Genomic DNA, 26,997 nt, shown 5'->3' with positions numbered 1-26,997 from the left:
TTTAAAGGATGCTCTTGGACTACCCTGAGAAATCAGGCATTTCAGAGGTGAGATCATTAGTATGCCCAAAGAAATGCTGAGAGTCGATGAGTCAATGGGTCAATACTCCATTCCTGACATCACTACTGAAATGTGATATAACATCACTCACCAGTCAGATTCTGGACTTTATTTTCAGGAGCCTTTTTTCTTTTGTTTAAATGAATTATTCTAATCTCCGTGGCAGAAGTGAAAGTGAGGACTTTGATCTTTTTTTTTTTCTTAGCAGCCAGTAGAACTTTTCAAGAGGTCTCAAGCTTGTAGCCAGTAAATTTTTCAGGTGTGTTTCCATTTCAGGATTGGCCATCAGAGACCAACAAGCTTTTCATTCTTTGAAATTCTGACCTCTTCTCTCCTTTAAATTGATATTTTAGTGCCCCTCAACTCCCTGCACACACCTCCTAAGTAGAAATTGTTAAATTTATGCCCTGTTTTGAGGGAGCACATTACATTTCTGAGTGAGACTTTCAGACTGTGTTTTCAGTGATCATAGTTGTTGCAATTTGACACAAGCGTTCACCAGAAAAAAATTGAGTGAATAAAACTTCTGTAATGCTGTTTTCCTGGCTCACTGCTTTTCAGTTGGAAATCTAATGAAAGCAGCCATTTTCAAGAAGGTTGAAGTTTCTGACATGCTTATATTTGTCGCTGTATCTTAGATTGACTAGTAATATCTCCCACAGCACTCTTTCAGTGGTCAGTTGGAACTGTTTGCTGGGGTCTGCAGTGGTCTCATCCAGTAGGTTGGGTAGATTCCTCTGAGTCACTGGGATGGTGCCACTGCTGAATGGGAGGAGGGAAGTATGCAAGAGTAGCACAAAGTGGTTCTGTCCCACAGGTGCTGCAGTGTGGTTACAGCAAAGCAGCCAAGGACTGGATCATACTTGAGAAGCAACTTTTCTACAGAAGGAACCCATGGGGAGATGCAGCACAATCCTTGGAGCTACGATGGATTCTTGATTGTTATGAAGGACCTTCACGAATGAGGAGGAGGATTCAGCATGCGAACACCCGAGCGACAATGATGCGAATGAAGAGTGAGGTAGAAAGCTTTTGCAGGAGGTGCACAATTTCTGTTGCTGGTGACTTTATACTCACCTCTTTCCTCTATTTCTTATCACCTGACTCATCAGTATGCTGTTTCATGCATAGAGAACCCACTGAATGGGTCTGGTTTTGAGAGAGTAAGAGAGATTGCAATGCGTTTAGCAGCAACAGAATGGTTTTCCCCTAGTATAAGGTCTCCCCAGATAGATGAGAGTATAACCTGACCATACTTTTCTGCTTGTAATATCTCATGGGTAGAGCATTTCCCCATGTATGCAACAAAGTGCAGTTAGAAGGCTGCACTGTCCTGTTAGTTTTATGCTTAGAGCTACTAGGACTGGTGCATCATCAAAAGGGGAATTAGAGAGGTTTGAACTAAGTTTTGAACTGCATATGTGGGGTATTTACTACTGTCTGTCTCTACAGTGTCTAATTGCCAAATCCTATCAACTGGAATGTGAAGCACTTTAGTATATCATGAGGTTCCCAACTCTAGGACATTTTCAGCTTTTATGTGAAGCTTAGATTCTGGCAGTTTTCTGTAGACTGGGTGGTATGATTTTTTTATCCTATAACTGGCCTCATGCAGGGTCGTCTTTGAAAAGGCAATAGTCCTCTTGCTTAATTGTTGATATTTGTTCCTGCATTTAATTGTTCTTTTGGGTCCTTTCAAATGAGTGTACTTGAATTTCTGAGGCATTTATTTTTAACATAGTTCTAAATCTGTGGTTTTCTCTGCAACAAGGTTCTGAGTTATGTTCACCTGTCTGCGTATTCCACTCTAGTCATATCTAGTCTCTTTTCAGGTTCTCCTAGGAAACAGAAATGAAACAACTTCCCCTGCTGAAGTGAATCCAGGTAACCTTTTAGGGCTAAATTAAATCATCAAGAGGGTGGACACAAACAGTCAAAGAGAATTAGAGTTATTGTATGAAGTTCCAAGTCAGAATTTCATCTAGTGAAAAAAAACTTAGCTAAGAAGTAACTTGAACATCTGGGAAAAAACCTGATGCAATTGTTACAGGTGGTATATAAGCTGTCTTCAGAATTTGTTACTCTTGTTGCCACCAGAAAGATCTGGAAACAAAATAGCTATCTTAAAATGAAAGTTTGGGCATTACTGGACACCTGGAAAGCTCCCAACTGCTTAAACCCAGAAGGAAAAGTGCAGACTTTCCCCCTGTTTTCAGTAGACACTCCAGTTCTACCTCTGAAATAGTACTGAAAACAAGGTGATAGATGGCTCAGAGAAGCAGTAATAGGAACTTTCCAAGAATGTTGACAAAATAATGGAGAGTGGAAGGAAATCACCAAGAAAATTAACATGTCAAATTGGTTTTCAGTGTTCAAAATAGAACCAGATTTTTCAAAATATGATCATTATGTCAACATTTATTGTTTTCCAAGGCCTGTTTTTTTGTTACTTGAGACATTAAAAGGGGGGGGGGGGGGGGGGGGGGCGGGGCGTGAAATACAGAAGTCAATAGTTTTTTCAGATGGAGGATACATTGAGAAAGAACTGTAGTTTGGAAGTGTCAGCCAAGTCTAAGGCTGTGGATTTCAGCCACTTGTATGGCTGGTCCAAGTCATGCTTCTAGTGTACACTGTTGGAAATAGGCAGTATTGTTGTATACTTTTTAGTGTGATAGCACCTAGAAATCAAGTGAGTGGACCTCAGTGTTCAAGATTCCAAATAAGATTGAAGTACTACATAGTTTCTACATGAAAGTGGTTACAGTCTACCTCAACTGATCATGCCTTCCCTAACTGCATGCACTACATGAATTTGCAAAACTTGGGACACAGCTTGGGCAAGATATGAGTGGATTGTCTCTTCTTGGGTTCTCTTAACATGCTGCTCAGTGCATGTCCCCAAAAGACTACTGTTTTGTTTTTCCTGGTTTCATGTGAGTATGTGAGCAGATTATTTTTTAAAATTATTTGATTATCTGATGATCAGTCCAACACATTGCAGAAATGAGAATAAATACATTTGTTTGATATGTTTGAATCTTCAGTGATTATAGGAATTTAATTTGAATTATGAATGAGTGCAGTTCTCTGTTTTTAGTTCCCTGAACTAAGCATCCTTCTTTAGCAGTCACAGATTTTACTTCTCTCTTGCCTGTCTTTTGCAGATAAATAATGCTATTTCCCAAGGCAGAACAGATTGGGTGAAAGTCTAAATTGCAAATGCTTTTGGTATCATCCGGCTGCCACTAAAACTGCAATCTCTTTTATACTGATATAGGAGAGCTGATGTTAAATGGAGCAGAAAGGGAGATGGAAAAGAAGGGATCAGACTGTAACCAGCTAACGTTCTTCCCTGCTCTACATGAAAGTTTCCATTCAGAAGACTTCTTGGAACTGTGTGTGGAGAGGCAAATTATATTGCAGGAGTTTGCAGAGAGTGAAAAGGTAGGAAAGATGAACTAGAAATTTCTTTTTTCTGGGGAGATGGCATTTTAGAGGGTGTGGAGGCCTATCTGCTCCTTTGAGTTTGGGGTTCAGGTGGATTCAGGCCATAGGAAACAGCATCACTATCTGTTCCCTTAGAGCAATTACAATTGTCCAGCCTTTGTATGACCTCCTATATAGACTGATTCTTGAAGAACATTTAACATTAACTCTTTGAAATAACAGAAAAAAATTTGGGCATGTGACCAAGCTATTCTTGTACCTGTGCGACAGTATTGTCTCAATTTGCATAAGACATGGCAAATTATGAGACTCTGAGAATTCCTGTCCTGCTTCCCCACCTTTACTCATGCGCAGAGCAGTGTTTGATTCGAATTTATTTATTGCCTCTGGAAGAGTATGCCAATTTTGTATAGGTTGTTATTTCAGTGATGTTTAAATCTCTTCCTGCTGAATACCAGGAAATATTTTCTTCCTCCCTTCACATGCCTTTTTCTTCTCTGCCTCCCCATGAGTACTGCACAGATTCTTCCCTCTAAGACCATAGAGACTTTCCCTGCTTCCTGTTTGATGCTTCCATCCTGTGTCATCTAGTCAAAACAGTGCTGTTCCTTCTTTTTTCTTGTACTGGACTGGATGCCCTTCTCCCAGGTTTCTTCCCAGCATAAAGAAGAGGCAGGTTCAGGAACATTGCGGGGAGGACACGAGCTGTGGAATAAATAGGGGTGACTCTTAAGGGGGGTGGTAACTTTGGTCTGGTCTCAATTTAATCCCTTTGCTCAAAAGCCAGCAACCTGCCCTTCACTTTCAGTGTAGTCCCCACAATGGTGGCTCCAAATCAGATCCTTGATGTTGGATATGCGCTACACATAGCCATTTTCTGCAGGACTGTGAGAGATTTTCTCATGAGGCATAGCTCTAGCCTTATTCTCTGATCTTTTGCAGTGCACCTGTGGCATCATTTCCCCCTGTTGGCCCAAGAACTAGCATCCCATAGTGGAAGCCAAGGGTCAGACTTGGATTATTAAAACTCAGCCATCACAGTGCTAACTGTACATAGATATAGAAATAATTATTTTATTTTTATGTCTCAATACCATCACCAAATTTTCTTGATGCTTTGCCAGTGACTGGGGGTCATATTTGTCCTCTCTAACATGATGGCTTCTTTGTGCTCTTAGAGCTTTTGGTACACTGTCTGTCTATACAACATAATTCTTTTCCCTGCCTCTCCTCCTTTCCCCCCTGCCCCACATACCTCTACCCAGCAGAAGGACACAAGCATGAAAATGTGAGGCATGTTTTCTGTGTGCTGATCTTATTTTGAGCCTTCAGGCTGTCTGTCTCTTTTCCATGTAACTCTGCAGGAAGCCATCAGAAACGCCAGGCATGTTTTTTTCCAGCAGCAGTCACTGTGTTGCCGAGCTGACAGAAGTATTAAAAAAAGCAGTAGGGGGTGATATTAGCTGTCCTGCGCTCACTTAGTGCGCTGTAGTCCTGCCTTGTAAATGACTGCCTCGTGAGCTGTTTGCGCTTTAAGCAGGCAACTGGAACCATCTTACCTACTGCACTGCACAGAAATGTCATTGTGATGCTTTGGCAGATACCAGATTGATTTCTGGAACACAGGGATAGCCCTTCTCTGGGAAGTGGTCGTTGTTTTATGTCACCCAGTGCTATTTTTTTGCATTACCATTAAACAGACACCTTTGTATGTATTCAGATATGTGAAATGGCTTTTTGCAGAAGCAGCAGATCAAATGCTGTTGATATTTTTGGTTCAGAGTCTGTTTTCAGCAAGTTCAAGCAGGAGAATGTGGGTGCAGGTGGAGTATTGTCATGCTAATATCATCTAGTCTTTTATTTTATCTTGCTTGCAAAATAGACTAGAAAACATTGCTAGGCATTCCTGTTAAAATTAATTTTAAGTACTAAACAAGATGTGTTTATCACTTGGACTGTGAAAGAAAGGGACTATAAAGGAGAAAGCAAATGGATGCAGTTTCAGTATAGGCTAAGGAAGGAAGTTACTGTGTGGTGAAGGTTAGTCTCTGACAGAGTGGAGACTAATTGTGTGAGGGAGCAGTCATACTCTGTGTTTGAACAACACCCAGACTATGGAAAGTTCAGCCTTCAGATATGCCCTTTTATGATGGTTTTTTTATGTGCTAAACTAGTCAGAGGAACATGTTTCCCAGATTCAAGATTCAAACACTCTGAATTTAGGAAATGCCAGAAATCAAGACATTAATGACAGATCTGTGCAATTATAGCCTTTAATGATTTTGCGATAAGACTATCCCTTCTGCTTTACCAGTACATAGGGTGGAAGGTGTGTGTATCCAAATCCATGCCTTCAAAGTAGTATTTAGTTGTATTGACCATAAGTCTGTCACTTCCAGCTAGGATCCTTGTAATACATATAACTGAACCTTCTGTGTTCTGCAGCTAGCAGGAATGCTATAGATTCCAGTCATCTTCCTGACACAGTGTTAATTTATCACTGGAATATGTCCATCCTGAGTAGGCTCTATGGAAAAAACCGTTTAATTTTCTAGTTACATAGTAACATAATGCATATACAAAGGGGTCTGAATTCAAGCTGACTTTTGAGGATATGACTTTGCAATCATAATAATGCTTTCTTAAATTTTGTGTGACATTCCCAAAGCTTGAAAATGGAAGCCTCTATCAGACCTCCCACGAACAGCAAGCCAGCAGCAAAATTGCTTGAAGTTGCGGGTATCACATTGACATCTGCTGGAGAAAGCACCTTTAGCACCTTTCAGACCTTTATAATGCCCTCTGCTGAAGTGACAACTGGAGGGGACAGTAGGAGGGTGTTATGATCCTGGATATGGGCCCAAACTGTAGAGTGAGTAGGTTGCAAAAGAATCACAAATGTCCACCATGTGTTCCAGCCCTGCCTTTGGAAAGAACAGTGTGTTGTGGGGGGCATAGTTTCTTTCCTGATTATTTGAATTTTAGCTTCATTTGCTTTGCCCCTCTCAGCTGCCCCTGCATTCCCGCTATGTTTGAGCTATCTGTCCCATTCTCCTCATCTACAGCCTGCAGCCTCCAAGCCTCAAGATTCTTGATCTCACCCTGTTTCCCTTGCCCAGAGAGTCTTAGTGTCTCCTCTGCAGTTACCCTACTCCATATGTAATGTCACTTCCAGTTATACGAGGCTTTTTGCTGTTCTTTCCCTATTTCTTTCTACACTCCGCACCAATTTCCTCTAGCCTCCATCAGCTTTCAGTGATCTGCTAGAGCCAGATCTAAAAGCCAAAAACCCTGTATGCAGTGTGAAATGGTGAAATGCAAGATATGGAGGGCCATTGTTGTGTTTTGGCTCTGTGGAGGTACATAGGTTTTGTTGCTTCACCTCCTCCCTTACAGATGGCCCCAGCAGGGACCACTTGTGAAAGCTGGGCAAAAGGACTGCTCTTGGTGTGCTTGGGAAATATGTGACTTTGAACTTAAAGGTGGGAATTGTCACCTCTTTGCTGAATGTTTGGAACTGGTGCTGTAATTCCAGTAAAGTAGTATCTATGCGTATATGCCCAAAGTACAAGATTTTTTTTTTTTCTGCACATGGAAGTCAAAGTGTGTAACTCACTAGATGAATATATCAGACTGCAGGTGCAGATTTACAGGTGTTGCTGTCAGGGCTGTCCTCTCAGAAGTTACTGAACTGTAATACTCTGGCTCCTTGGTTATATATTTTGCTGAGGCTCCATTGAGGTTATAGTGTGCACAGGTGAAGATCATATTTTGCATGTGTCTTCAGTATACTGAGACTGTATACACCGTAGGAATGGAAGGAGAGGTTATATGTGATGTGGATGATGTTACACAACACGTGCTGCAGGAGAATTGTGCAAGAGCAATGCAAATAGGAACCTGTCCTGACCTAATCTATCAACTTGCCTACCAGAAGCCAGAGCCAACCCTTTAAATAACCCTGGCTTACCAGCAGAGACAGGGAGATTGGATTCCTATATCTGCAACCTGAGCCCCCAACTGTGAGATTGCCTCCCTGATCTTTACAAGCCTAAAGGAGTCCTGCCAGGCTGTTAATATGTGGTTAGCATGTAATAAATGAAGAAACGGTTGGAAGGCTTGGGGAATGATTTTGGTGTAGAAATTCTGAATTTTGGAGGTAAGTAAACCTCTGTTTGCCAGCAAGTCATTCAAGATGGTAGGAAATCCTAGCAGCTGGGGCAATGAATCTGAAGTTAACAAGAGGGCACAGCCTAGTAGAAATCTGGGCACAACGCCTTTCCTTGAAGGAAGGGCTGGAGAGAGCACAGGAGCTGCCAAGGACAATAATAGAATGGACTAGCATAAATCAGAGGGAGTGAGATCCGTAGTCGGGAGAAAGGAGCTGATTAAGGAACAGGCTCAACTGAAAGAGGGAGTAGCTGTAGGGTTCAGCATCTAGGACCAGCAGAAAGGTGCAGCAGCTCTGTATCCACTTGGTGGGGCCAATGTTTTTAGGGGCATTGCACTTACCTCACAGCTATGCAAGACACCAAGGCAGCCTCTTTTCATGGGAACACTGTTACACTTCATCCCAGTGCGAGGATACAGAAGTAAAGAACTTGACATGTGCTGATGTGCAATGGGAACAGGGACTAGCTATTGTGGTCAAAACAGTGGATTAGTAAGCCAGGTCCTTGGCACAAGCCATTTCCCTTTTCTGTGCTTCAGTTTCCCCTCATCCCTCCCTGCTGCAGGAGAAGAGATTGTAACGGCTACCTCACTGCAGGAAGAAGTGCTCAAACTCTTCCTGTGTTCAGATGGGAGCACCTGAAGAAGGACAAGGTGTTGCAAATTACTGCTCTGACTTGCCCTATCTGGGTTTCTGCTGCAGTAGAGAGGTTGCTGCGAGCCCCTTCCCCATGCTCCTCCACCCCTACCCCAGCTCAGTGAACAACTGTGCTACTAGGTGCAAAGGACCTGACTCATGCTGTAAATGTCACCCACACAAAAAAACAGAGCAGCTTTAGTCAGATCTCTGTTCTTCTGGGTGTGCTCCTTCACCATGCTACTTGTGCTTCATGGATACCTCACAGTATTCCCCCTTCATATCTGCTTCTGGGTGGGCTTTTTTGGTGTTCAGCTTGATGAACATCATCTTTCAATTGTAAGGCTATAGCTGCTCCCTGGTTCCCTGCTGAGCTCCTGACAAACCCCAGGGTCCTCTTTACAACCTCAAGCAAGCACAGCTGATCCCCTGACAGTTGCTTTCTGTAAAATGATGCAGCAGGGAAAGGAGCAGGAAGACTTTGCTGTGGTTATTCCTGAGAGAGTCATGGGAGCAGTAGGAAGGGCATGAACTTGAGTGAACTGACCTAAGGGGAAATTTAAGGGCTCATATTAGTTTTTGGCAGCATTTTCTGTTTGAGAGGAGCCTGGAGTGAGACAGAGATGTCTGGGTGTGCAAGAGGTATGAGCACAATCCTATTAGAACTGGCTTCCAGATGCTATCATCAGCTAAGGGATGCCAGCTTCTCAGGCTGGCGGTGGGCCGGGACAGGTGGCAGCTTTCATCACAGCAAGCAAGGACAAAGAGCAGTCCCAGTGCCCATCACCATGTACAAGACAAGAACCTCCTTCTGCCACCCCCTTTCTCCTAAATATCTGATATTCTTTCCTTGCAGCATTTGGGAAGTTGTTAAAACCTGAGAAGTGCATGCTGAAGAAACGCTTCCCACATGGGGCTTTTGCTCCAGTGGAGTAAGGGAGGGAGGGTGAGTGAAGGCTACCTGCAAAAAAAAGAACGTGTGCTGGGTCTTCCAAAGCAAAGTTGTGCCCGCAAGGTTTTCTTTGTAGTGATTGCAATGGTTTCATTCCTCTGAGCAGAAGAAACTTGATCCAATGTTTGTAACAGTTCACATGTCACCAGACTTGAGCCTAGAGCCCCTACCACTAAAGACTAGGTCAAGCAGATTTAATTTCCTTTGGTCATTGAGTAGCTGGAGAGAATGAAGCAACCTGTCATGTATTCTTAAGTTGTGATTAATGAGCCACATGTGTGACTGTTTCCAAGTAAGATGAGACTTCAACAAGCAGCAAAGTAACAATCATTGCAGCAAAGGTTTTGAGTGGCACAGAAGTGGACCTCTGCTCTCACCATTCTAACACATATCTGTTTCCCTAGCAAAAATTGTGAAAGCAGCGTATTTGATTTCATGTACTCCTGGTCATTTTAAACTCTGTGGCCCTAAATAACATTGATCCTACTTTACCGATGGGTCCTTTGTAGCCGATGTACCCTGGGATTCCTCAATACACAACAGAAAGGGCAGAAAGAGTATATAACTACAGGTTTCATATCTGTGATTCCTGATACAGTGCTACCTGAATGCCTTGCTTTTATGTGTATTGTGCAAAGTTTTTGTAACCTGCTAAGCAAGTGACTAGAGAGAGCTGTGAGTGTTTACAGGGAAGTATGAGATGTGACAATGAGGAGGAGGAAGGGGCTTCAGGAAGTCCCTAAGCCACAGGTTGCTGAGCAGTTATATGAAGATCAAGAATTACTCCATACCTAGCATGTTTCTTATACTCTTTCCTTAAGCTTCTGTTACTAAGGTGCAGGACAGTTGTTTAGATGGACCTTTGAACTGACTTGGAGTAGCTGTTCTTTTGTCATTCTGTAAAAATGCTGTGTGCAGGAGATTGTGTGGTATGGGTGTCTTCCAGTGACATGGTTATGTGACTTTAATTTCCTTGCATTGTGTTTTTCCCTGGAGAGGCCACACTAATACTACTAGAGTCTGCAGGAGTAGGTGCCTAACCTGCTCCAGTGTTTGAAACCTGTGTAAAGACTTTGCATCTTCAGGCATGTAATTACTTCGGAAATCTGGCTCCTAAACTCCAGAGCAGATACCCTTTAATGGCTGTTTGCTTAAATGCAGCCAGAGCATTTACTGACAGCTCTTCTGAAAAACAAGAAAAAGAAAAAAAATGCCATGCCTTTAGCTTTAATTCTCTCGTACATCTGGGTGAACAGAGCGATCAAGAGATGCAGGGCTTTGGGTAATATCTTAGAAGGTAATTATTCAATTATTTTAGGTGGTTTACTTCATTGATTAATTATTCTAGTGGCTGGTGAACTGGATTCTGTTCTGTTTTGGCAGAAAAGGAAAGGTTTTATTTACTCTTTGGTAATTTCAGGCTGCTTGGTGTTTCAATGCTGTGGGTACAAGACTGTCCTGATAGGCGTTCTCTAGTACACCTCTTTGTCGGATCGTTATTACTCACCTGGAAAAATACGAGCCCCATTCTCCAAGTGAGAACAACTGACTTGGCCCAAGGGCTCTAGTATTTCCAATAGTGCAGATGTATTTAATTCTATTGGGGCTGATAACATAAAATTAAAGAAACAGATTTGGCACTGGTGACTGATACTGGTTGGCTAGTACAGAAAACAGAATGTACTGGGGCTTAGAGTGTAAGGTTTGATCAAGAGAGGCCTGTTAATGTGCCCTGGTCCTGCCTTAGGTGGAGTAACAAAGTGGTTATTTGTGCCAGACTATATTAGTGATGGTGAGCCGGCCCCCTTCACAATCCACCTGCCTCCCAACACCATATCTCTGGCATGAGAGCTGGATCTGCTGAGGTGGATTTCTCAGAAGTCTGGATTTCAGCTTTGTGTCTGTTTAGCTATTTTACACAACCGCCTGATGATTCTATATTCAGTTACCTTCCTTTTGGGAAGAAGGGATCTTTCTGCTATTTAATTACTTCAGGAAGCCCTGTGGTTCCCTCATGCGAGCAGAATTCCCTGGTATTCTCTGTGCAAGCATACATGCCTCTAACCATGTAATGGCACGTGCACACGCAGGCACACAAGTTCAGAGTTCTGTGGTTGGCATGTCCCTGCAGAGACAGGCATTCCTGTGGGATCTGCAGGAGAAGTGATGGAAAAATACTCACTTCCTCTTAGAAATAATTTAGAGGGGAAAGAGAAAGAGATTGAAGGGATTTTAATCAAAAATTACCCTCACAATCTTACAGGGTTGTGTTTTGTTTTTTTTTTAAACCCAGAATGAAAGCAATCTTCTGTGCCCACTCAAGTGATTTCAGGATGAACTCCCCCATTTTATTGGCAAAATAATTACTTTTCAGTAAAAAAAAATTAAATGTAGAAACAAGATTTTATTTCAATTATTTATGAATTTATTATTTATGCCAATTTTAAATATTGATCAAAATAATAGTCACCATTCTGGATTCTCTCATGTTTCCATTTCATATAGTTTTCAGTCTGGATTGAATCTCAAAAGAGAAAACATGTAATAATTTCACCAAGCTATGCTGGCATCCAAGACTGGAAGCCTGTGTAGCTGTGCTAGGTCTGTTTCGGCTGGCCTGAGTTCGCTTATGTGTATTTTTGGATGGAGGCAAAGAAGGTTGTAGATTTGATTCCAGAAATAGAGTGAGGTAGGAGCAAAGACAGAAAGTGAAGGAAAAGCATACTTCACGTATTGTCATGTAGACTTCACATGATCTAGTAGAACCAATGCTATTTCTGCATCATTTTTTCATGCACAAAAAATAATGCAGGACTCCTGTTTTTATAAAGTTTTGTAGAGGTAAGATCATTGAGATCTTAAGAGAAAAAATAGACTTTGTAATACTTCTCATACTTGTCAATCAGTTCGCTTAAGAACAGTGCACTAGATTTCTGAACCAATGAACAACTTCTGTTGTGTAAATAGCTCTCAGATCTAATCCCTCTGTATGCAGCTCCCTGGTCCTTAAAGTTTCAGATGGACTCAGCCTGCAAAATTCTACACTCATTTCTGGATTGTATGTCGTTCAGGATTGTGTTGATTTACAGGGGGAGCTCAGTAGTGGGCAGTTTTCTTAGTATGTAAGGTAGTATTATTGTTTTAAGATGTTAGGAAAGTTAGTGTTTTGTAGTAGTATGAATTTTTGAAAGGATTTGTGCAAATAGAGGGTGCTTCATTTGAGACTGGACTAATAGGCTGATGATTAGCTTCAGCCTCCCACCCTGGGAACGCAGGAGATACTGGTTCAAAGTTCTGGTCCAAACTGGGCACAGCAGTGAGTTAACCTTGATCCTCCCAGCTGACTGCACTAACCAGTGGACTGCTCTTTTGGAGCTGAGTATATACAGAAGATTGGATCAACAGACAAGAAAAGGAACTTCATGCCTTTAAATTTTAGGGAAATTCTGTGCGATGAATTACTGCTTGATTTAAAATCAGAACTTTTAAGTTTCCCGCAGCCCACGCTATTTTCCAGATTGTTGGTCTCTTCTGGTCTCTGTATTGGTCTGTTTCCTTTCTACGCCATCTCAGCCACAGAAAATGTTCCAGAAAAAAGGCTGCTTTTTTTTTTGAACCAAATTGATGAATTCCCAAGAAAACTTTATGTGAACTGGTATATATGACTGAAGAACTACTTTGTTAAAAATTTCCCAATAATTCTCAATTGTGGGTTAGAAATTCCTCTATTTTAAGGGCTAAATTAATTTGCTGAGGAGAGAGAGTCCTTTCGTTGCTTCATTGATCCCTGGGATCCCTTTGCAGGATTTTTTCAAGTATAGATTTCACTGGGACATAAGTAAAAGTATTTGCCTTTTTTCTGTATTCTAAATATACATATATTTATTATATGCCACTGTTTTTCTGTATGATGCTGTGTCACTTCTTTCCTCAGTGCTTCAGCCCCCTGCCTGTATGGTAAGTATTGCTGTCCAACAAGGTTTTGCAGTGCTAACTCCTGCAACATTTGCAAGCTCTTCATGTTCTGTAATGATGTTGCTAAACATAGACACAGATAGATGGGGAAAGACCAGATTTAGTGGGAGGATCTGATGCCCTTTTCCCCCAGTACTAGTACCACAGGGCATGCACTGTCAGTCATATGGTGAGTTTGTGGCTGCATCCCTATAACCTGCCAATCAAGATGGCAGCTGTTTTGGTACAAACATATGTCCTTCTACATCATTGGGTCTTGCTCCCTGCTGTCCCTGTGTCCTGCGTTACCCACTCCTGGCTTCATTATGCTTGCTTCCATACTAGGTCACGTTCAAGTGCTCTGTGGCAGTTGTGCAGGGGCATACAGCATTGGAAGGAGTGCTGCTCTTCGGCAAAGAGCACTTTTACATCTGTGAGTGCTTTGTGTTATCCCCTCTAGAAGAAGTTTACTGTACACGTCACTGCTTGTCCAGGTGAGTAATTCTTTCTTTCCAGAGATCTCCTTGGTTACCTTCAGTATTGGCACATAGATGCCTAGAATTTGCACAGACTTTGGGGGAATTTCAAGAGGGATATTAGCACAGCAAGTGGTTTGTCATCCTTTCCGTCTGTTCACAGAATTGTTTAACATAACTGACATAGGTGCTTGTTCACAGGCTTTGAAGGTGCAACAAGAACTCCCAGCTCCAACCGATGGAGATGGTGGGCAGTCTAACACATACGTTGCTGGTTTTCAATTCTTTTAAAGTGTTGTTAGTGTTTCCTTCTGACTTGCTCCCATCTTTTATTCATATGGAACAGTCATTACAAGAGCCTTTAGCTTCATTGTCTCATAAGTTTTTGTTTGTTTCTCCAATACAGAATCGTAATTAATATTTGGCACACTGCTATCATCTTTGACTCATGATTTATTGAAACTGATCAATATTGAAAATGAGTCTGTCAGACTTAGCTCTTTGTGCATACTATGTGCTCATGTGCAAAGCCCAGTGGGACAGTGAGTAACTCAGTGTTTTTACTCCCTGACTGTCTGCTCTGCATCCGATTCTTATGAAGTCCAATATCAGTCAATCTGATCAGGTGACTTAAGGATCGACTGGGCTGGGTCTGGTAAAAGCTTAGATTGTTTTTCTAAGGGATTTGCTATGGGCTGGTTTGTAGATAGCAATTGCAGCACATGCATACAACTAAAGTAATAATTGCTTAATTTTTAGTTCCAATTAGTTGCTGTTTATAACAGCTGTGTGTCCATATGATGCTTGCCCTTGACCTAGGCTTTCAGGTTCTCCCACCCAGCTCCTTCCCTTGCTGCTTCTCAGACTTCAGTGTGCGCAGAATACTTCTGTCTGCCTATTTGCATGCGCTAAAATAATGCCAAACCTACCCTTAGCCTCCATAGGCTCTTTATTTTGAGAACTAGTACAAAATATACCTTCAGTATTTAGCTTTATTTTCAATTCATGTATACCCCAGTTGATCTCACTATCCTTAGTGTTTTTATTCTTCTTTAGGGAGGGAGTTAGATGTTCGTGAGGGTTCTCCTGATCTTTTTTGTTTCAAATTAATTTTTCTTTCTTTATATTTTTCTCTCTCAGCATCAGTGATCCATTTATTTTCAACTTATGTCATAAAGATCATGCTGTGGGAGACCAGATGTGTTCCCGCTATTCGTATCATGATATAAAAGAGATTCATCTGATGCGCTTTCTTCTGCAGGTAGGAGCTAACATGCATGGTCATTTGAGGGAAAGCTGCAACTGTGGTAATGCCATGTGACTGAAAACTACTTGCACAATTTTTATTAAGACTGCTGAGATTTCTTTGCTTGACTCCCAAAATGCTTTTGCTCCCATCATTGCTTCATTAGCCTTTGGTAATACAAACTCCTTCCTATATTCACCAGAATGTTTAAGCACTCTCACTGGAGTGGTTGTCTCATTAGTTGTTAGGCTAACAATGTTCTTCATGGTTTATCTCAATGTTTTTGAAAATGAAACTTGAAGTCAATTTCCTGTCTTTTGATGGAAGCTCCCACTAAGTGTCTGACTTCAGTAATACTCAGCTCCCACAGACTTCAGTAGTTTTGGACATTAGTGGATTATGAGTATGTGTAACATGCTTACCCTGGGCCTCTTGGAATAACTTTCACATTGTGCATGTGAGTCAATAAATGAATCATAAGTTGGAGCAGAGGGTTTGAATCCTCTGTGCCTTTAGCTGCACTACCCAGAAGCTACTCATCACTAGCGGCCTGGTACCCTTTTAGTCTTCTCTGGTTTAGATGAGCCTGTGATGAGAAAAGGAGTTGTAGCTAGAGCTCCTTGCAGCACCAGAGGCTGTATTTGTGCTAGAGTCTGCAGAGCAATTCACAGATTTCATCTGACAAAAATAGGGAGTTTTGAAGCAACCATAACTAGTTACCTGTTATTTTGAATCTACTGTTTTCTCATATGTTCACGTGCCTGTGTATGCATGGATTTTTTTTTTAAACATGTGAAATGGAAATGTTTTGTGTGTCCCAAAGTGAAAAATGGACATGAGTAAAAAGAGTTTTTGCAATGGGCCTGGGGCAAAGGCGGGGCTTGTTAGTTTGAGGGGATTTTTTGGTTGTGGGGGGTGTGGGGGGTTTTTTTTTTGTTTTGCTTATTTTTGCTTTGTTTCAATTAATGAACTGAAAACTCAGGTATCTGTATCAGGCTCTCAAATTCTTGCAGTGGGACTCCATGCCACAAACTGCTTTGAGAAAATATTGTGTAAAAAGAAGAAAACTGATTCCATGTGCTTTGCCTTGCAGGACAGGTGGGTCAGCTGTTTAGGCTGCTACTGTGCCTCAGCTGATCTCCTGCTCATGCACGTAGCCCAGCTCAGAGCAAAGTGCTGTAAAACCATGCAGCCCAGTTCTGTAATGGTGACACTTGAGCAGACATGATTTGGGAAGCTGAGCTTCAGAGCAAATGCTGCAAGCTGTTTATTGTCATAGCTGCTCTCATATTACCTTTCTGCTTTCTACTTCATTTGTGAATCATGTACGGGGCAGTTGCCATTGTGGTGTTTTTCTAGGTTTGTATTGCACCTGCCAGATTGGGATTAAAAATCATGTCTGGGTTCCCAGACACTATACGTTATTTATAGTTTTACTTGACTGACTTTGGGGGAAAAAAGGGACCACTCACTAAGTAAATAATGGGATCATGTGCAAATGCCCAACAAAACAATGTGTGGCGACATTGCAGAAAAAAGGGGGTGAAGTTCTCAACTTTGATTATAACTTTGCTTATTTAAAGCTTCAGTGAGAAATGTCATAAACTCCCCTTCTTCCTCTGCTGCTTCTAGTCAGGAGAAATTATTTTGGCATTCCTGTTGAGCTCACTATTCGTTTAGAAAGCAGTATCGTTGCTTTCTAAAAGAAACTCTTATATTAGCATCCCTTCTCATGCTATCTTTCTCACCTAATTAGAAGTTAATGCTAGTAGTGTCTTGTTAATCACACTGAGATTTCAAGAAAAAAAATCTTCAGAAGCAGTAGGAGGCGGCGGATGATGGAACCAATATCTGGAGTTTGGTATTGCTTCAGAGAAGCATTTGAACTCCTAGCCAACCTAGTAGGACCATTCATACAGTTGGAGAAATTGGGAAAATTAGGCATATTTTACTATGCTTCTTCACACTTGATACAAAGTAAAGGCCTTTTTTAAAGGCTTGAAGAATTGGACAGGTCATGATGGACTCTTTGCAGCACTGGGCTTTGCTGTGCAGCTCTTCACACTGTAAATGATTTACCTTTCCAGGAGATCGCCTTGGAAATATTCTTCAAAAATGGTTACTCCAGATTTCTTGTCTTCCATGACAGTGACCGAAATAAGATATTTAAGAGGTAATCACTATTTCATAATAATATGTGAACACTCCGGTGACACTCCTGGTCTATCACCCCTTTTTATCCTGGCTTCAGATGTCTGTCTTGTGCTGCTCTAGGGGCTTTTTCTTCAATTGCAGCTCCTTAGTCTTTAATGGATTACATTTAAGCAAAGCTATGAAATTTTCCTTTTGCTGACCAGTGAATTCTTCGGAGCATTAAATAGCCATTGATTTATCAAGGGAACTAATGCATGTGTAGGATTCTTCCTACACCCAGTGGTGTGTTGTATGTCCCTGCATCCCAGGAAACTGCAGTTGTAGCCGTGCTGCTTCCTCTCACTGAGATGAAAGCCACCTCCATCTCACCTCACAGTACTGGGTGAAAGAAAGTTTGTTCTTGCTTTCTTCCAACACACGAAGTGTCATTAGATTCTTTAGGAATAAAATGTTTTTGTCTCTCTGAGTGTGGAGTTAACTTTCAACAATGGAATTTTTGTTTAAAAAAGATTTCTCCTTATGTGCTTGTTTGATGGAACTTGGAATGTAAGACTGAAGTGATTAATTTGCACTTTGTTTTCTTGCATTTTTTTCCTACTGTAGTTCTGGCTGTTTTATCAGATTTACTTTCACTATCCTTTATGCAAGAAAAATACTTCAATACACAGTACTTCATGTTGTAAATTCTGCAGCCTGGACTGATAATTTGTACTGTTAATTTGTAAAAAAATCATAGCAGTTCCTTCTGCTCCTGAAATCTCTGGACAGTTTCTAATGGAGCATTACTTAAAAAGTCAATGCTGATTTATCTGTTCTTCCTTTCTAAACTGGCTGCATAGTGCAGCTACTTAGAATCACCAGGTTCTGCCCCAGAGCGAGCTGCTTTGTTTAGCCCATGTCTTTGCTGTGTCTCAGCACTGACAAGCATCTCTTAGGGGAGTCTTGCAGAGGCAGTTCAAGATAAGGTTTTGATCCTCAGCTGCCTGTATTGCCCCTCAGCTGCAGGTCACCAAATCTATGTATTTCGAGGGTTTACTATGTCTGACATCATAAAGCCCCAGTGAAAGTAAACAGGAATGGCTGAGACATGGGTTGGTATTCCTTTCTGCCATTTTTTGCTAGGTGAATGTCTGAGTGGGTTCTCCTTCTCTGGCTTTAATTAACAGCACCTAAAACCACCTGATCATAAGTCCATAGCCCTATATATCAATTCAAGGCTCTGTTTGGGAAAGCAACTGCTTTTATCCAACCCATAGGCAACTCCTTAATATTAAATGTATGCTTTTGCTGTGTTGTCTTGCAGCTTTGTCGTAGGTTAGCATCTCAGTGAAATGTTGTGACATCCTTCAGGAATAAAGTTGCTGTCAGGACATGATATAGATTATAAACACATATGTAATGTATACAGATAACCATTTAAATAATCATAACATGACTTTTCATATCTCCTATAGATTTTGCTCTTTCCAACCTGCTTTGAAGTCAAAGGGGATAACAGAAGAGTCCTTAAATATAAGGTAAAGACATTTGGATAACCGTAGATAGCAAGTGCAATTGTGTGAATAAGTTGCACCTTAAAAAAGCATCTAGAAACTTACATATTTGTGCCCCGTATTTTAAAGATTTAAAGGTGTCCCCAGAACTCCGAAAAACATTGTAGTGTACAGCATCCATGGTATGAAGACATGAATAATGTGTCAAGTAGCTGACTCTGCATATTTGATTAATAATTTTTACCTCCTTAATATGACTTTATTGGTAAACTCTACACAGATGGTTAGTGTGGGAAAGAGACAGTCAGTGAGGTGAGGTTAGAGCTAATCCGTAATTCTTCTGAGTAAGGGCCTCTTTATTGTGTGGTTAGGGCAGACAGTGATAGATGTACACATGGATGTTTCAGCATGTAACTGTGCAGTGGAGGTTCCAACTTGTCCCTCAGATTTACCACTGCAGGGAAATAAAGTTTTCTCCTAGTGGGAGGTGACTGAGAGCATGTTCCATGCTGACCTTGAGTTACTTGCGTACCTCTAACTCTTTTCAATTTGGATATCTGAGGAATACAACCCTAAGTGCCTAATTGGTGTCCTCTGAAATGATTGCCTGGAGACTGGAATAATGTTGAGACCTGAGGGGCAGATTGCCCCTATGAGTTTGTGGCCTGTCAGCTGTACTCTTTTTAATTTTCACTCTACCTGTTGTAGATCATTACCCATCTTGTAAGTGAACATTCTGACTCCGAGTATCAGCCATCAGCTTGTAAAAAGTATCAGTGCAGCATGCAACCAGCTCTGGCTAGAGCCTAACCTATGCCTGAGGTGATGGCTGACTCAGTGGAGCATGATGTGTTCTGGGTGGAGTAAGCAATAACCCACACCAGGATTTCCTGTGCTTGCTGGGTGCTCAACAGGTGGGAATGTCTTGAGATAAGATGCACTATGGCTACAGGAACTTTGGGCATTAGCTGGGCTTGTGATTATTGTGAGAAACACTTGACTCATGTTTGGTCTCAGAGATTGAAGCAGGCTGTATGTCTAGGTCTAAAGTAGCCTGTCCTGAATCCCAGAAGGCCTTCAATTTTACTCCATTGGCTGAGATAGAACCCTCACTTTATTCACTCTGAGAATGTAAGGGGCCTTTGGCATAGCTTTGGCTGGGCCATGTTACCACGTGAGCTGAAATAAAATGAATGTAAGATAGCGCCACTGCCTAAGTAATGATCCCAGAAAAGTTGTGCTTAAGTGTAAAGCTAGAGAAAAGTCCCTGTTGGGCATGCTTCCCTTTACTAAGCACCAATCTGGGAACTGAAGGACTAGGGTCTTGATGAGCTTACTTTTGCCTTGTTTGAATTCTGGAGCCATTTCTGAGTTAGAAGAATTCAGGAGCAGCACAAGGGACTCATTCCCCATCTAGGGGGCAATGGCCATCTTCCATAGCATCCTAGCATTTCCTGCCGTACTTGAGACAGGGAGACAGGCCAGACTAAGCTCTTTGCCCAGACACACTATTAATAATTGCACAGCTGAAGCATGGAAAGAAAAAATTACTCATTTGTATCGTATGATGTTGAGGTAGTAGCATTTCTGGGAAACTCCATATCAGTTTTTCCACCTAGTCCATAGGAATAATACACAGGAGTTCTGACTCCCAGACTCTACTGTAGCCATTTAAAAAATTATAATGGACTGTGACTGGTCAACTGAGTACTTTGCCCCTGGCACTCTGTTTTTCATTTAAGTATACTTAAATGTTTGCTGTCACCATATGTTACTACGGCCACAGCTAGCACCTCTTCTCATGTCATGATTGGCTGCTTTCATAATCTGCTCATTGCTTGTACCTGTAATTGCTGTTTGCAGGCTGTCAGCACTCTCTGCCCTAGGGATGTGATTTGAGCAAGTGAATATATGTGCTCAGGTGCACACGTGCATGTGCGCAGAAAGCTAAAAGTACTGTAGGGACACCAGACCTGATTTCATCGATTCACCAGCTGACTCTTGGATCATGGAAGAGGGTGACTCTTCTCTTAGTCACTGCTTAAGTGATATGCCCAAGACCCTTAAAAAGAGCAATCTTATCCCTACCCTTTTTCCCTTCTGTACCTTCCTTGGAGGGAGACTTGGAGTCAGACAAAACACAAGTATAGGTAATGGTGCTGATTGTGTTGTGCAAGTTAGAGATCACTGCATCCACGTATAGCACCCAGAATCCCAGAGAACTTGCTTATGCAGAGCCTGGCCCCTTGATGGCAAACATCATCACTGGTTGTTTAGCTCTAGGCATTGAGTTTGTACTGCTTAATTACTCCTGAGCATAACACTTGTGTCTGCTACCTCTGCTGAACTGGAATGGGCTCATGGTTCCTACACTGACAGTGCCTATCTGAGATTCTCTGAGGGGTTGGTGGCAGCCACCAGCAGCAGAAGGTTCCAAGGTCTGTTCCTTTTCCTCCAAAAGGTGTTTACTGATACTAATTTAACTCTGTCTCACCTTATGAAAATGAACAGAACTAATGTTTGGGGCTCAGTGGTGGAAGTGGTGTTACTAGAAAAACCTATCTTTTTGAAGATTCCTTCACTGGACACGTGCTCACACAGAAGACAAAAAAAAAAAAAAAAAAAAACCCAAAAAAAAAGCACAAAAAAAACCCCCAAACCCAAACATGGAGAACATGTTGTAGGAACAGGCCCAGATGGAAATAGTCCATCCTTTCCCAAATATACATGTTTTAATTGCTTTGGATTTCACTTCAGAGACCACACGGATCTGTTTCTAAAACTTAGTAGATCTTTAAAGGAAGAGAACTGAAGGAAAAGGGAAGAGGAAGGAGGTCAGCTTTTTATTAGCTTGGGCTGGATTTCATGGGACATGGTCTGTGGAGTGCCTTGGTATATTTCAGGGATGTTTGCCTCTTAATCTCCATTCCTCTTGGTTATCCTTTGCAGAGGAATTGGGTGTAAGGAGTAAAGGGAAACTTGGTTTCTTCGAGGGGCTGGGTGTCACGCTCTTTAACTTGTTCAGCTTGTCCCTCTCATCCTGACATATCTTCAGGCAGGAAGAGCACAGATCTTTCTCTTGTATTAAATAAAGCGTTTTTACGCATTTAACGGAGTTGGCGTGCTCTTCTTGCTTTGTTGAATCTGGGAAAGGGTTTCTTTCTGCATTCAGTTTCTTGAGCTTGGGGAGCTTTTTCACACTGTTTGGGATGGTGGTTAAGGCATTGTCAAAGAGACCTATCTCCATAAGTTCCTTCAGGGCCCCAAGACTGGTGGGAATACTGTCAAGACAATTCAAGCCAAGGTTGAGAATACGCAGGTTCTTGAGGAGGTTTAACTCTTCTGGCAGATTTTTGGTGGTCAGCTTGTTGTTGCATATATTCAGGTAGAAAAGGTTCTGAAGCGTGCCTATTGCCCCGGGCAGCTCCTCAAGCTGATTACTATGCAGGTCCAGCCAGCGCAGTTTCTGGAACTTCTGGATGCTGCTTGGAATCTTTTTTAACATGTTTCTGCTCAAATCAAGTTCATCCACATCAGCCAGTTTCAGAATGCACTTGGGGAAGGTGGTGATACCCATCTTGCTTAAGTCAAGACGACGCCCTCCATCAAAAGATATCTGGATGGAATTTTTTGCAATTTTCAAGGTGATCTTCTTCCCTTTTTGACCCTTTGCTTTCCCCTTGGCCATCTCTCCACTGAGAGACAGTCAGACACACACACACCAGGCTCTGTGGACAAAGTGTGAGAACTCCAGTAAAGCCTTTGAAAGCAGTGGCTGTTAGTCCCTAAATAAAAACAAAATAACATAGTTATAAATTAACATGTTACTGCTGGACTCTCCAGAATTCTTTTTTTTAAGGTCAGGAGTTTTCAACCCTGAAGCTGCAACTCTGAAAGTTCTTCCTGAGAGTATTTTAAGTAGGTGAAATTTACAATATTATTTTATTGCGTTGTAACATCTATATTGCATTACAGGGTGAAATTACAAGTGGGAGAAATTTTCTGTCTTTCATCCCTAGATACTGATTTGAGCTCAGCATGTAATGAAACTGAATGAAATGTGTTGTTATCCATCAGCCATTTGAGGACCTGAGCAAAATCTATTGAGTTTCAATCCAGTCCTTAGGGACTGCACTAAAAGAAGCCATCCAAAACTGTACTTGTTCTACCAGACCAATAGGTCACCTTCTTTACAGGCCTAGCATCTGTTGACAGGTTGGTTAAACATCCTGTTTAATGTACCTGAGATTTGGGCTCTGGACACTATTGAAAGATAAAATATTTAAAGCAAATGATTAAGAATCTTGCTTTAACCAGAACCTCTGGAACATAGTGGGCTGCTAGATTTGCCAGGACTGCTTGCAGTTCATCCATACCTGCAGGGCAGGTTGCAACAGGAGGGAGTGTCTGGCAGTGCAGCTTAATGAAATGTTAAACCAGGCCTTAGTAAGTGTCTCCTGCACTTTTAAGGGTGGACTCTGGGTACTCTAACCTGGTCTTTCCATCCATGCTGTGGGATAGATGGACTCCCACTGCGAAGGTGTCCTGCCCTCAAAAAATGCATGTAGGTGTCAGACTTTTGACTTGTGCTGATGCTAGAGCATGTATTATGTGCTTTGAATTGAGGCCTGTATGAGTCCACTGTAGTCTCAGGTTTGGTGAGCTGTCTCTCTGAAGGCCGTCAAATACAGCTGCTAATTATGGCTAGATGACAAAAGAAATAGGATCCCTGGAAATGGATGACAATGTCCCTCTCAGCCAGAGTGCAGAGGGGAGCATGGGTTACAGCTGGCTAATCTCAGGATGGTGTGGGTGCTCTGGCATTTAATTGTGAAGAGTCAAATCGCAGCTTTGATGAATGATTGTTTGGGACAAAATATGGATTTGTGTACAATACATTTATTAGAAAGGCTTCATTACAAACCCTTCAGGCTTTTTGGCTACTCATTAATCATGTGCAAATACATGAAGGAGAAGCTCAGGCTACAGCTAAAGCATTTCAGCTCCTTTTCAATTACATGCCATAGCCAAAAATAATGCAAAAGCAAGGGGGATCTCTGCCAGTTACCACCCACCCTCTCGGGAGCTCTGTAATGTGGCAGATGCTTCAGAAAATCTTGGAAGCAGCACAGTGGGGTCAGTCTTGCCCTGAGGGTACGTTCCAAGATTGAATCTTCGTTATTTTATATAAAAATATTTAAACACAGTTAAATCTTTTTGTGTCTGTCACTCCCATGTCTCTGTCACCAGAACTTACAGGCACATATTACCATTATATCTGATGGCCTCTCACTCTTTGCTGTATTTAACCTTACAGCGCCCCATGGGCAATGCTATTCTTTCTGTAGTGTAGACTAGTAACTGAAGCAAAGTACTCAAGTGGAAAATTAAGCACTTTTTCCCACCTTTGTTAATATTAGCTTAAATAATTTGCCCAGGAGTGGGTAAGAAGTTCTGGAGATCAAAGCAATAGGTTTTTTATCACAGTTCACTCATTTTAAGGATTTGATGCAATATTCTTGTTGTCAATTCCCTGAAGATAAAGTTCAGCTGCATGGGAAATGCTAGAGCCTTACTGCTGATACAGGACACCCTGAGTCTCTTACTGGTGCACAGAGAGTGACCACCATGGTTCAGAAAAACTTCTGCAGGGCAGCTTCCTCACATTTTGGCAGGATGGAAAGAGACTTTCTGCTTCCTACAATTCATGTGAACCTGGTGACTTTTGGGTCCAACTTTATTTTTTTGTTTGAATTTTGAACCAATTTTTGTTTGAATTTTGTGTTGAAGAAGTTGACCAATACATTCAGTGCATTTTGATCAGTGAAGTTTTTCAGCCAAGTATACCTTTAAAGCAAATGAAGGGGACCTCAAGGAAAAATACATATTTTTCCCTAAATTCAAAAATAATGTCTTTTAAAATTCTTTTAAAACCTCTATAAAACTCTCAGAAAACTTTTTGTTCAGTTCCTAGTATTTTTTTCTATTACTATTTATTTAAAACCCAATGGGGAAACATTGATCCAAACCAGTTTGCTTTCTTAAAAATACCAGCTAGCCAAAGAATCAGCCCGTTCTGCAGCTGTCAGTGCCGGTTCCCAGGGCTGGTGTCCCCGGTGCTGTGCGTGCCTGGGAGCACTAGAGGGAGCCTGAGGTGGAAGGTTGAGTGCTGGAGGCTTGTCAGGAGCAACAGTACAGCTTAACCTCTTGGGTTTGGGTACTTCTCTCACCAACCCTTACCAGCTTGTGACAAAGTTTGAACCCAGACCTGTCAGATTTTTAAGAACAGATTTTAAACAAACAGATCAGTGTAATTTCCCTAAGGGCAGATCTCGTTGTATGATGCACTGGGTAATGCCCAGACTTCAGAGAGATTTAAACACCTGAAGGTAGTGTCAGGTCTCCTTTAGATGGATATTTTTTTTTTTTAAATCCTATCACGGACCTCTAAGATGCACTACTCAGGAACACATGAATCCCTAGGGAGTGGTCATGCTTTCCAAGTGCTATTTTCTTTGGATTAAAAGTGGGAGCTATGTTTCAAATTTACAGAAAGGTGATTTTCAATCCCAGAGATAGGGATTAACAGTAGTTCTGTAGAAACACCGCAATGCACCAGACATCTTGAAGGGGATGTAAATAGCTCTCTTGTCTCTGCATGCTTGTAAACTAATTATCAGTGTTTCACAGGACTGTAACTGGAGCTAATGGAGCTTACTTAGCCCCATCTTGTTTTCTTTAGCTCCGCATAAGAGATCTCTAGTTCTGTAGCCACTGATATTAAAAATTCAGGAATCACAGGAGCCCTCCTTGCTGTAAATGTTAATTATGCCTGTTCAATTGCATGCTTGCAGTGCATCTCCTGGAATAGCAGAGGGCGAGGTACGTGTGTTGCCCTACTGCCTAAGAAATGACAATGACAAGAGGAAACTCTATTAATTTTCTCTAAGCCCTCACCTCGCTACCGGGTTCACCATCTGAGTTGCTGGCAAGCCTTTGCCCAAAGGTGGGGGTGCTGCATTTCTATGTGGTAAGGTCTTGCTAAAGAGGACCTTGACTAGAAAACTCTTTCCCTTTTTATCCACACTTCGTAAAATCTTTGGTCTGGATTGGGCTTTTGAAAGCCCAGGGCTAACCCCAGAGCTTTAGGAGTGTTTCACAGGCCCAGAGCTTTGAGGCTGACCTGATACAGAAATGAATAGGAAATGTGTGTCATGGGCATCATGCTGTCTGTGATGCTCTGTGTTGCTGGGAGGTGCAGGGAGGGAACAGACCTTGAACATCGGGACTAGTGTCTGAGGCAAGGAAAGATTGGAGATTACTCCTTATCTGCACTTAAGCACTTGCACAGGGGCCAGTCATGACCTATTGTAGCTTAAGCCTGTCCTAAGAAGGATATCCAGTCCTAAAATAGTAGAGGTTTGGACCCTGATGATACAGTCTCTTCTACCTGAACCTTTTTTCTTCCTTTCTCAGCATAGGGCTGGCAGGAGCAGAACAGACCTTCTGCCTTTGACACTGTCTGGGGTTTCAAGACCTCCTCCTCTGTGGTTCTGCCTGTTATTTTTTTCCCACAGGTTGATGCTTCCTATTTTGTCACACCCAAAGCTGCACAGAACCATCTTGAACTAGTCTGTGAGAAAAGTTTCCTCTGTCTTTCCTCCTGGAAGTCTGTATATTGCAGAGCAGGCATGCCAAGTCCAGCTGAGCTACGCGTGTCCTGCATCTCTCTGGGGGCACGAAGGCAGTGAGGTGATATGTCTTAATTTACTCATGGAACAGCTCTATGGAAATACTTTCCTATAAAGCTTAAAACCAGCATTCATACAGTGAATGATTTTGCATGAAGCCAAGCGGTTCCAGCTAGGGTACATTTTTATTTCCCTGCTTACAAGCCTGTTACCATTTATTTGTTGTTGAATATGACCTGTTGTGGAAGAGAGAGATTAATTCACTGACTATCTTAAATGCAGTCTCTTGCTAACAGGCAGGTTTAGACTAAATCCTGGCATGAGCAAATAGAGAGGTTTCCTTCCTTACTTTTCTTACTTTTCTAGATCACTTCAGAGCCACTGTGCTATCAAACAGTGCAAGCTCACTTATAAAATCAGGGCCGACCAAGAATAAACAAAAATATTTTTTCATCTTAACAATTCTGCCAGACTGCCCCCCTGCACAAGATCTTACCGGCTAGCAGCTAAGACGACTTAGAAGGCGAGGTATAGATGTCACAAACTGCTTGGATTTTTCAGTAGTGTGGGATGAGCCTTCGTGGTCTGTTATTGTGCAGTTGCCGTCTGTCTACTCGTCTTTGAGTAATGCATTAGTCTTTCAGTCTGTAAATAAACTTGTGAGCAGGGAGCACAGGATAATTTCCTTTTCAGTCCTGCAAATTTTGAATTGTACTT

General features: G+C 41.8%; 2 protein-coding genes across 7 annotated transcripts in view; one reads left to right on the top strand and one right to left on the bottom strand.

Annotated features, from left to right (window-relative positions):
* The window catches only part of WDFY4 (WDFY family member 4), a 146,595-nt gene that overhangs the window by 82,354 nt on the left and 37,244 nt on the right, over positions 1-26,997 (top strand). For 5 of the 6 annotated variants that reach the window (XM_075758329.1, XM_075758328.1, XM_075758327.1 and 2 more), the window contains 7 exons: positions 878-1,081; positions 1,893-1,944; positions 3,338-3,504; positions 13,566-13,714; positions 14,837-14,957; positions 17,030-17,115; positions 18,551-18,613. In XM_075758329.1, coding sequence (XP_075614444.1) covers positions 878-1,081; positions 1,893-1,944; positions 3,338-3,504; positions 13,566-13,714; positions 14,837-14,957; positions 17,030-17,115; positions 18,551-18,613 — 842 coding nt within the window. Of the gene's footprint in view, positions 1-877; positions 1,082-1,892; positions 1,945-3,337; positions 3,505-13,565; positions 13,715-14,836; positions 14,958-17,029; positions 17,116-18,550; positions 18,614-20,452; positions 20,585-26,997 lie in introns of those variants that run through there. The other variant, XM_075758330.1, reaches the window with a different exon arrangement.
* LRRC18 (leucine rich repeat containing 18) lies at positions 20,001-26,956 on the bottom strand. The gene is made up of 2 exons (XM_075758353.1): positions 26,777-26,956; positions 20,001-22,374 (listed from the first exon to the last, which is right to left on the bottom strand). Exon 2 carries the CDS (start codon positions 22,275-22,277, stop codon positions 21,489-21,491), a length of 789 nt encoding a protein of 262 aa, XP_075614468.1. The 5' UTR covers positions 22,278-22,374; positions 26,777-26,956; the 3' UTR covers positions 20,001-21,488.

This window comes from Balearica regulorum, chromosome 7, assembly GCF_011004875.1.
Source record: "Balearica regulorum gibbericeps isolate bBalReg1 chromosome 7, bBalReg1.pri, whole genome shotgun sequence".
Classification (NCBI taxonomy): domain Eukaryota; kingdom Metazoa; phylum Chordata; class Aves; order Gruiformes; family Gruidae; genus Balearica; species Balearica regulorum.
Note: the sequence above shows the minus strand (reverse complement) of the source record. Positions and strands in the feature narration are given on the sequence as shown.